The sequence below is a fragment of the Ictidomys tridecemlineatus genome, chromosome 11, assembly GCF_052094955.1.
Source record: "Ictidomys tridecemlineatus isolate mIctTri1 chromosome 11, mIctTri1.hap1, whole genome shotgun sequence".
Classification (NCBI taxonomy): Eukaryota; Metazoa; Chordata; class Mammalia; order Rodentia; family Sciuridae; genus Ictidomys; species Ictidomys tridecemlineatus.
The window spans coordinates 7,694,220-7,704,877 of NC_135487.1; the positions used below are offsets into that span (position 1 = coordinate 7,694,220).

The 10,658-nt window shown below is 54.0% G+C and overlaps 1 protein-coding gene across 4 annotated transcripts; it reads right to left on the reverse strand.

Annotated features, from left to right (window-relative positions):
- Positions 1-72: 72 nt before the first annotated feature.
- Kiaa2013 (KIAA2013 ortholog) lies at positions 73-6,166 on the reverse strand. Of its 4 annotated transcripts, XR_013427415.1 has the most exons (6): positions 4,932-6,166; positions 2,595-2,893; positions 2,040-2,519; positions 1,446-1,497; positions 845-1,010; positions 73-749 (listed from the first exon to the last, which is right to left on the reverse strand). XR_013427415.1 is itself a non-coding variant. In XM_021720394.2 (3 exons), the coding sequence occupies exons 1-3, from the start codon at positions 5,962-5,964 to the stop codon at positions 732-734; spliced, it is 1,905 nt and encodes a 634-aa protein (XP_021576069.2). In that variant the 5' UTR covers positions 5,965-6,164; the 3' UTR covers positions 73-731. The 4 variants fall into 4 exon arrangements, 1 of the variants encoding a protein (XP_021576069.2); XR_013427413.1 differs by having other exon boundaries at positions 2,040-2,893; positions 4,932-6,165; XR_013427414.1 differs by having other exon boundaries at positions 1,107-1,497; positions 2,040-2,893; positions 4,932-6,165.
- Between the last annotated feature and the right edge of the window lie 4,492 nt (positions 6,167-10,658).

The following is a 10,658-nucleotide window of genomic DNA, read 5'->3' on the forward strand; positions in this document are numbered from 1 at the left end:
CTGCTTCAGGCCACCCAGCAATGCAGCAAGGGAGTGGACAGGTCAGGGCTCTTGACACACAAACCAGTCGTGGAAGTTTCAAAGAGATTTATTTAAAAACAACAAAAAAAGCTTTGGTATTTCAAAACCAAACAACCATCAACTGCTAGAAAGTACAACACCTCCCCCAAAGCCCCAAAGTACAAAACCACAGGTCCCCACAGGCTCATGATAGGGAGACGGTGTGCAAACCCGAGGCACGTGCTCTCTAGTGGGCGGGGCAGCCGCCAGGGGCCCAGCCCCAGCCCCGGGACTGTGGGGCCTCCCACGGAAGGGACACCACTCACCATCTCCCACGGAGGCAAAGCCGCCCAGCAGATCAACAAAAATAAATTAGAATTCATTCAAGAAAGAACACATTAAATTAGGAAAGAACACAATTTTTCCTAAACAAGAGTCTTTTCAAAAGAGGGTCTATTTCCTGGGACAGAAAAGGGTGTGTGGAAGGAGTGAGTTCAAGTTCAAGTACGCTCCGCACAGGTTCACTTTATTGAGTGGAAGGCTTACAGGTCCACCGGCCCCTCCCTCCCCACGGGACACTCATTCCTTCCAATGCAAGCTGGCATCTACAAGCGCTTCTGCGTCACTGTCCCCCACAAGGCACAAAGGGTAGGTGCTTCCAAAGGATCCCTTGTCTGTAGCAGCAGATGGTGTCTTGTGCAACGGTGGCAGAAAGCAGGACTCGCGGTTCCTCAGACACTGGGGTCTTCCTGTTCAATCAACAAAATAAGGGATTACTGCCCACCACCCGGGGCTGCCACAGAGCACCAGGGTGGCAGCCATGGAGGTGGCCCTGGCGACCCACCCAGGCTCAGACCCGCCTGCAGGCAGCTCCTGGCCAGCAGCAGGCTAGTCACCACGGCTCAGCGGCTTGTGACCGCTGCCTGGCGTTCCTCTGCTCTGGCGTAGCCCAGCTGGAGCACTAGGGAGGGACACAGGTCAGGTCCCCACGAAAGCAGTTTGGCTCATGTCTGGGGAACCAAGGTACAGAGAAGCCACTGGTCAGCAGGCTAAGTGGCAGCCCGCTGGCAGAGGCTGCGGACCCCACAGTGCCAGTGTGGCTCTACCCCAAGCGGTGAAGAGGCGGCTCTGATCTCTCTTCTTCAGGCACGAGAACCCGGCCTGCTCCCACCTCCCCTGCAGTCGAGCACTGCTTCCTGGGCAGTCCAGCCTTGGGGGGCACCAGGAAGGAGCCACAAAGCTCCTTCTTCACCTGTGTGGGTCTGGGCTGGGCAGAGAGCCCTGGAGGAGGGAGAGGCTGGGGGGTCGGGGAGGGGAGAGGAAAGGAGGGGCAGAGGGGGGGAGGGGAGGGGAGAGGAGAGGAGGGGAGGGGAGGGGAGGACTAGGGGGAAGGGAGGAGGAGGAGGGGAGAGGAGACAGGAGGGAAGCTCAGCTCCTCTGGATACTTTCTTCCCCGCTGCTGCAGACCAGGGTCCCTCTGGCTGTTCTCCCGAGGCCCTGACGGGGAAAGCATGGAGGGTGGCATCAGGCAGAGGAGGCTGCCTGACCCTGAGACACCAAGATCATCCCAGATGATAGTCCCACTGGGTCAAAATCACAGCTTTCTGGGGGCAAAGGTGTTTCAGGAGACAGGAGGGGAGTGCCCTGTCCTGTGCTAACCAGAGGGCCCTGTGGATAGAGGCCCACACAGAGGCACTGTCCTCTAAGGTAATGGACAGGCCCAGGGGTGGGGACAGGTTCAGAGCAGTTCAGAGGGCTCCATGGCAATCTGGGGTCTGTTGTTTTCTTAAAGGTCTGTTTTTAGTGCCTAGACTGGTGGGGGGCAGCAGCTGCCACAGAAGCCGTGGACTCATCTGCTCCCCCTGGGATTCCACAGCCTTCCCCCCAGGCCTCCTCGTGAAGTCTCTCTGATGGCCTCTCAAGACACGATCTCCTCTCTGTGGTGACGGCTGGAGGCACCAGCTGAGGAGGACACCCTCCTGCCGCGGCCAGCCCCTCCTGTGTGCGAGGCCTGGGCTCTAGGACCGGCGGCGCCCTACCTTGCTCCTGAAGAGGGGCTTGGCCCCCGGCCCGCAGTACTCGTTGTAGATGAGCTTGAAGAGGAAGAGGTGGAAGAGGGTGATGAGGGAGGCCACGCTGAACCAGAAGAGGAAGGGCAGCCCTGGGTCCTGCTGGGCCATGTGCTCGTCGTGGGCCAGGATGGCCTTGAGGTGCAGCGTGTGCCGAAGGTCCTGCAGGTGTGTGAGGTCGGTGGAGATGTAGAGCAGCGGTGTGATGGGCTGTGTCACCATGACCGAGAAGGTGTGGCCCCCGCGGGCCGAGGTCAGCTCCACGGGGTCGTCCAGGCAGCCCGCCTCGCAGGCGTAGATCTTGACGGGCTGCCCGCGGGACTCCACGGACACATGCAGGTAGGGCTTGCCCTCGGCATCGGCCAGCACGGCCAAGTCGATGTGGTCGGTCTTGTAGCGGATGCCATGCAGCGCGTAGCTGTTGTGCAGCACGTCGGGGTCGGCCTGGAACTGCAGGTGGTTCTCCGTGAACTGCAGCCCCCCGAAGCTGAGCACCATGCCCTGCAGGATGCCCGGAGCGCCCACCTTCACCAGCCCCTTGCAGCCACGCTTCTGGAGGGTCAGCCTCCACAGGTCAGAGAGCTGCAGGATCTGCTGCACCGAGGACAGCCGGGCCGGCCACAGGTTCTCGGCGTGCATGGTGGCGTGGCCGCTGAAGCAGTGGTCTTCGTAGTTGAGTGTGGCCTCCATCTGGTCTCGCTCCCGGTGGCTCAGGGAGGGGCTGAGCAGAGGGGCTGGTGAGCAGGAGAGCATGTAGTAGAGTGTCAGGTTCACGGTCAGGCCTGATGGCGTGTGGGCATCGGTGATCTTCTTCATTTCCACCCCTGTAACCAGAAAGATTGTGTGTTAAGGAGGAGAATGTGGCCGGGCACAGAGGAGCCGACAGGTCAGGGGCAGCAGAGGGAAGCTCTGGGCCCCAGTGATGAAGACAGAAATCTGGTCCCCCTTGAGAATAGGAGAAATCTACCCGCCTGCCCAACATGGCCACCAGAGCGCCAGGGCCTGAAACCTAAAGTCCCGTCCAAAGGCAATAGGGCGTCCCACCTTAGCTGAGGACTGCGCATCCTCGCAGCATGGGGCACCAACCCCAGGACCCCTTCCATGAGAGGCAGTCATCAGAGCCTGGCCAGTCCTGCCACCTCTCCCATCCCTCTCCAGGCCAGCAGCTTTACTTTCTCAGTTTCTGGGCGTGACTTTGGGGATGGAGGGCCTGGCGCCCACTAGGCAAGTGCACCACCACTGCACTACATCCCCAGCTTTCTTATTTGCTAAAATGCCCTGGCTGGCCCGGAACTTGCAATCCTCTTGCCTCAGCCTGGGATTACAGATGTATATCACCACACCTGGCTTAGTCCTGTAGCTTTAAATGATATCTCCCAAATTTGTATGAACTTGGGTTTCATACACACATGCTGGGTATCACAGTTACCTCCCGCATGTGAACAAATTCTAGACTCAGACACTCTCCTGTTGTTTCCACCCAGATGTCTGACAGGCATTTTGAATCTGACATGGAAGGTGGCCCCAAACCAAGCTTTCCCCAAGCTGTCACCAAGCAGATGCTCAAACCCCCAAATTTAGGAGTCATCGTCCAGGTCTCACTCCCCACAGCCAATCCATGTCCCTGCTGCCTCCCACCCAGCACAAATTATCAGCATCCACCCACATCTGTCCCCACGATCACAATCCTGGTCCCAGCTCCCTGCCCCTTGTCAAGGCTCCTAAAGAACCTCGGACCTGCTCTCCCTCATCCACAGGCGCCCCACCCCCAGGCTACACTCTGCACATAGCAGCCAAGGGCCTTTTCAAATGTCATCAGATCTGCCCTCTTCCCATCCCTCTAAGAATAAAATGCACCACCTCTACCAACAGCTTCAAGGCCGCTGACCTCCTTAGCACCTGCCACCCAACCTGCTCCTGCCACAGGGCAGTCTCCAGTCTGAACACCCTCCTCCCCGTCACATGACTGACTGGCTGAGTCTCACCACTCAGAGGTCAGCTGTGTCTCCTCCTCAGAGAGGCTCCCGGGACGACAGGGTAAGCTGTAGCCCCCACTCCACACTCCCACCCATCACATTTTTAATCCTTCTCCATAGTGGTCTTAATTCAAGAAGGTGTCTTATTTAAATTTCACTTTTCTAATGTCTGTCTTCCACCCAACCAGACTTAAGTCCCATGAAAACAGGAACTCTGTTCTGCTCACCTGTTTCCCCCATGCAAAGAACAGCCCCCCCCACCCCCGCAGAAGCATTCAATAAATGTTTTTTCAATGAACTAAACTCTCTCTGAGCAACTGAACATACAAGTTCAGACAACTGGAGCCCTGGAGAACAAAATCCCCCCCTCATCCCAACAGGATTTTCTTAACAGTGAATGGGGGAGAGAGCTTTCATTTGGTGTGAATGTTCCAATCTGCTGAAAGAAGGGACTCCAACCTCCTTGCAAACAGATACAGCCACAGTGCCAGGAACACCTCAGCCTCTCAGGAGCCAGGCCAAGCCCAGGCCTGTTCCAGGCAGACCCTGATGAGCTGTGGAGAGGGTCTGGGATTCTGCTGGTTTACCTTTATGAACTGACCCTATAAATTCCACTTACTCCAATAAGGCCTCACTTTACAACAATACCCGACCTTTACACTCATTTTTTAACTGAAATCTCATCCTCTGAGATAGATGAGGCCATTAATCCAGGGTCACACAACTGTTAAGAGATTATAAGTACTGAGATCCCCCATCAAATGCCGGGCCCAAATTTTAACCTTCAGGGTCACCTCTGCAGATCTCAGAGAGACACATCCAGAGTGGACTGTGGACACCCTGGTGCACAGTGTGGTCTGTGCACCAAGACCTTGCCAGGCCTCACCTGGGCTGAACAGCTGCGCCCAGAGGCGCTGGTGATCCTGAAGCAGCTCAACCGCGGGCATCTCCAAGAGCTCCAGCATCTCCTTCCGGGCCAAGTCCTGGAGTGCCTTCAGCTCCTTAGCCGCTTTGCTTTTGAGCACCTGGGGGTTGATGGGGCCTGAGACGTACACCACCCAGAGGACCGTCTCATCCAATTGCGTCTTGGGAGCCACCTGGAGCCGGTTTACTAGCTTTTTGGCAGCCACCACCACCAGGTGCACCCGCCCAGAGGGCACTGGAGTGGATCGGCCAGAGTAGAGGAGGAACTGATGATCTCCGACCTTCTCCAGGGTGCTGGTGAAGGCTTTCGGGACCGGGCCCGCAGTGGGCCCCACAGTCTGCAGCGCGGCCACGCGCTCCGTTGGGTTGTTGAGCTGAATGCGCTGCAGATAGACGTGGGGTCGGCCCCGGTGCGCCAGAAAGTCCTCCTGCAGCAGCACACAGTCACGGCCGGACCCCGCGGCAAGACCGGAGGCCGAGGCGGGCCCGGGGCCGGCGGCTGCAGGGCCAGAGCCTGGGCTTCCGAGCTGCAGGCAGCGCACCCGGCGCAGCAGCCCCTCGCGCAGCAGCAGCACAGCCTCTCCAGCTTCGGCCAGCACGTTCAGCGGGCGCAGCTGCACGAAGGGCACGAAGTCCGGCGCCACAGCGGGCTCCCGCTCTCCAGGAGTCACCCACAGCCGGTTGGCGGTCACGTCCAGGGCTAGGAAGCCGTTGGCCACCAGGGCCGGCACTCCGGGGCCCAGCGGCACGGCCTCGCCGCGCTCCCGCAGGCCGCGCCAGGCGCGGGTGGCCGCCTCCAGGCAGGCAGAGGGCTCGGCGGCGCCCGGCTCGCCGCGGGCCCAGGGCGGCAGACGCAGGCCGCCCGCTGCCCGCCGCGCCCCGGAGCCCGCGAACCACAGGAGCAGCAGCAGGAGGCCGAGCAGGCAGAGGAGGCGGCGGGCCCAGCTGCTCGACAGCAGTCCCGGCAGCCCCTTGAGCCGCTGCTGCAGCCACATCGGGCCGCCAGGCGCAGGCGACGGCACGGGGCGGCCGCCGGGCCCGCCGCCCAGCCCACCGGCCCGGCCGGCCCCGCCTCACTCCCCGGCCCGGACCGCGGCGCCCACCCCGACGCTCGCCGCAGCCGCCCGGGGAGCCACCGCCGCCTCTTCCTCCTCCTTCTTGGTTACCTCCCGCCGTCAAACGACGCCGGCCGTAAAGCGCCGCCGAGTCTTTTGCGACAGATGGAAAAGGGGTGGGGCGGGAAGGAGGAGGCGTGGCCACCGCGGGCCTGGAGGCGTCCAATTCACACGTTAAAAAAAATCCCAGAGATGGCCAAGCTGTACACGTGTTGGGCCTCGTTTGTTACTGATGGTTTCAGCAGCCCCAAGATTTAAAAAAGTACATTTTTCCTGTAAAACTGATGATCCTCACAGCAATAAATAAATAAATAGATAATCATACGGAAAAGTACAAAAAAAAAAAAAAAAGAAAGAAAAAGTATCCACTGGAAAGGACTTCCAGGGAAATATTCTGTTGACAACTCTGCTGGCCTGTCTAGCTGTCTGTATACCAGATGGGGACACAAATCTGGCCCAAGACTGTCAATGTCTCTAATACCAAGTGTTTTTCTTGATGTCAACCTTGAGTTTTAACTCATTAAATGACACAAAACACTAAAATCTCGTATTTCTAAAAATGCCTTTAGATTGTGAATTATCAATGCAAAAAAAAGAAAAAAAGAAATTTCACATTGCAGCTTGAGCAGAAAGTTCAGCATGAACACAGGCTGGACAATGGGCGATTGTTTCCACTCGGTTTGTGGGCATTCCAAAGCCAGACAGAGCTCTCACAGTTGGAAATGGAACTGTTGCTTGAGGTGGCTTCCTGTGGGCTGTGAGTAGACACAGAAATGTTTGTCCAGATAAAGAGCCAGTGCCAGGCTGGAAGCTGTCTGTCTGTGTGACCCTACATATGCTTACCCTTGAAGAAATTAAAGATTATTAGGGGGGAGTGGTGGTATGCTCCTGTAGTCCAGCTACTGGGGAGGCTAAGATAGGACACTTTGAGCCCAGGAAATCAAGGCCAGCCCAGGAAACACAATCAGACCCCAGCTCAAAAGGGAAATGAAATTCCAAAATCTTTTTGGGAGTTCACACATCCCACAGAATATCCTCATGGATGCATGGGAATCCATGATGTCCTGTTACAGAAAGCAATTAATTCACCTGCTCACCCTCCTCCCTTTGTAAAAGCCCAGACCAGTGTGATGGAGACGACCAGTGCTTCTAGTCTCTAGTGACTCTGAGGATGAACGAGCTCAAGCAGGAAAAGCTAGCATAGTGCAATCTCTCAACTCCTTTGCAAAACTCTCCAATGCCCTAAGGCAGGTAGGAATGGCCACTGAAGCTACGGGTGAGTTGCAGAGCCACAGAAAGCCAGGGGAGCAAGAAGGAGGACTGGGCATCAGGCTTGGGTTTTGAATTTTTGCCCTGCCCCTTGCTAGCAAGTTGACTAACCTTCCTGGGCCTCTGTGTTTCCATCCATAAAATGGGGATCATAAGGCAAAGTAGGATTGCTCTGAGACTTCAAGTGGATAAGTCCACGGAGCATTTAACACACTGCCTGGTTTAAATACTGCCTGGTTTAAATGGACTGTTATTGTTCATTTATTTTTTTAATTTTTTTAATTTTTTTTTTGGTACTGGGGATTGATTTTTTTTTTTTTTAATATTTATTTTTTAGTTCTGGGCGGACACAACATCTCCGTTTGTATGTGGTGCTGAGGATCGAACCTGGGCCGCAGGCATGCCAGATGGGCGCGCTACCGCTTGAGCCACATCCCCAGCCCTGGTACTGGGGATTGAACCCACGGTTGCTTAACCACTGAGCCACATCCCAAGCCATTTTTTTTTATATATATATATAGAGAGAGAGACAGGATCTCGCTGAGTTGCTGAATTCATGATCCTCCTGCCTCAGCCTCTGGAGCTGCTGGGATTACAGGCACATGCTACTACACCCATTAACTTATTTTACTAGGAAACACCTAACACCTGCCCATGATGCCAAATTCAAGCACAAAATTGTGAAGGGTGACCATGTACTTTTCTCCCTCCTGGGGCCCCAGTTAATCTGTTCTTTCTTCTGTGCAGCCACTATTACCCATTCCTTGGATATTCTTCCAGATTCCTTGGAGAGTCTTCTATTTGTATCTAGGTATATCCATACTTTTTCTTTACACAGAAATTGTAGCATATGACATATACTTTCTTAAAAAAAAAAAAAAAAACTTAAGGGAGGGCTGGGGATATAGCTCAGTTGGTAGAGTGCTTGCCTGGCACAAGGCCATAGGTTCAATCCCCAGCATCATACACACACAAAAAAAATCCTTTTCAGTTTGGAAATTATTATTACCATTGTTGTTTGGGTTAAATACCAATGGGAAGCCGGGCATGGTGGCGCACACCTGTAATCCCAGCGGTTTGGGAGGCTGAGAGACAGGAGGATTGCGAGTTCAAAGCCAGCCTCAGCAACTGCAAGGCGCTAAGCAACTCAGTGAGACCCTGTCTCTAAATAAATTACAAAATAGGGCTGGGGATGTGGCTCAGTGATAGAGTGCCTGAGTTCAATCCCTGGTACAAAAAAAAAAAAAAAGCCAATGGGAGGTGACAGCCCATCTGGTACACAGAGTGTGTCTATCTCTCTGAGCTGTGGCTCTTCCTCAGGCCAACAAAGAAAATGAATAATAGAAGAGGTTAAAACCCAGCAAAGCCCTCCTGTCACTAGGAGCTGTCCTCCAGCCTGGCTGCCTCTGTACCTTCCCTGTAAAGCTGAATCCTGCGCCTTTAACTATCCACAGCACGTGTTGCACGTACAGGGAGTAGCATCTGGGCGGCAGCCACCACTGGTTAAAGAGACAGGCCTCCTGGATGAAGCTTGGACCAGGGGCAAGTTTTAGCGATTCAGAGAAGGGGACAGGAAACAGATACTAAAATAGTGGAGGGCAGGTTTTGCCAGAGTGAATCCTTTCTTCTAAAGAGGCCAGCAGCCTCCAAGAATAATCCCCCCTCCTGATTTATGATGATTCTGGGATTTGGGCCAGGTACCACTGGCAAAGAATTTTTTTCTATCCACGGCACATCGTTGAACTCTAGCAAACGGGCAGGGCAGTTCCAATGCTACTTCTGTGGCCCACAGCAGCCGAGTGCTTCAATTTTCCTAGCCCCACTTGTCTTATTTTGCAATTGGGAATGATACTGCCTAACTTGAGGGCTCTTGGGAGTGGGGGAAATGACAGAGAGCTTTGAAATGGAACCAGTCTGCACAGGCTTGCTACTCTTGCCTCTGCTCTTGCTTGCATTTCCTGCTGTGAGGGTTTGGAATCTGTCTGCAACCTCCTGAATTCAAAACATCCGGTGGATTCTGGCACCAAGTCCTGTCCCCAGCTGCAGAAAGTCCCAGCCCTGGGTCCCACAGAGGCCCTAGATTCTGCTCACTTTGCTTCCCTTTACTTGCTTTGTGATCTTGAGCTTGCTGCTGGGTCCCTCTGGGTTTCACTTTTCCCATCTGTACAAATGAGCAAGTCTCTGTACAGTGAGAGTACCTGCAAGATTCCCAGCGATGTACCCATCTTCTAAAAATCATATGTGTTCCTTTTGTTTGAATTACAACAAATACTGCATATTCATTGTAAAAATTTAAAAAATAGAAATAAGAAAACAAAAATTACCTAGAAATGATAAGTGCTTTATACATGCACACACACACACACACACACACACACACACACAGGCGCACACACATGCTTGTTTGTTTTAAAGAATCCCATGACCTAGAAATAATCACTGCAACATTTGACTGTAATTTTACCCCAGCACTGTCTCTATGAGTGGCTCCATGTATAAGAATGTATCTTTATTGGGGATGGCACCAGAAGATCTTAGAAATGACTGTCTCCCAAATGAGCAAGTGACTTACAACTCCAGACATGTGGAATGTAGCCTTTGCATCACTCTTTAAAAGCCCCCTGTTCCTGCTGAGGGCAGGATCACAGCCTTTGGGACAGAGTCCCCTGTGTTTCTCCTGTGCTATCAAGGCAGTAAAGCTTCTTTTTCTTTTTTCTAAAAAAAAAAAAGAAAAAGAAAAAGAAAGAAAGAAGAAAGAAAAAAGTATCTTTACTGAGTGGGACCATACTGCAGTGTCCTAGGGTAGAGTATCCTTTGCAGGCACAGCAGCACCTAGGCATGGCCTGCTTTATGTTGTCATGGACCTCCAATTCTCCCCCCCCTCCCGCCCTCACCTATTGTTACACACACCATCTGTTCCTCTAGAGTCTAATCTGCCAGAAGGAACCTCCTGGGTCCCTTCTGAGGTCTCTTCCAAGGAGAGGAGGACTTTGCCCAGAGGTGAATGCCTCTAGCCGTCCGGATCAGGAGCCCTTGCACTAGAGACCCTCCAATTGTTTGTTGGGCTTTAGTGTTTCCATTCATTCATTCGTTGGTTGGTTCACTCATCAACCATCAGCGCTTAACCTCCAAAGCTCGGTTTGGTTTCCCTAGGCTCAGAAGTTTGCCTCCCAGGGACATAAAGCCAGGTTTGGATTCCCTTTGGGGGTGAGAGTGGGATTTCTGTATTTCCAGCACCCTGCAGGGCCAGAGCAGGGCCAGGCCTTCCTCCACATCCCCGAACCCCCAGGCTCACATCCTCTCCC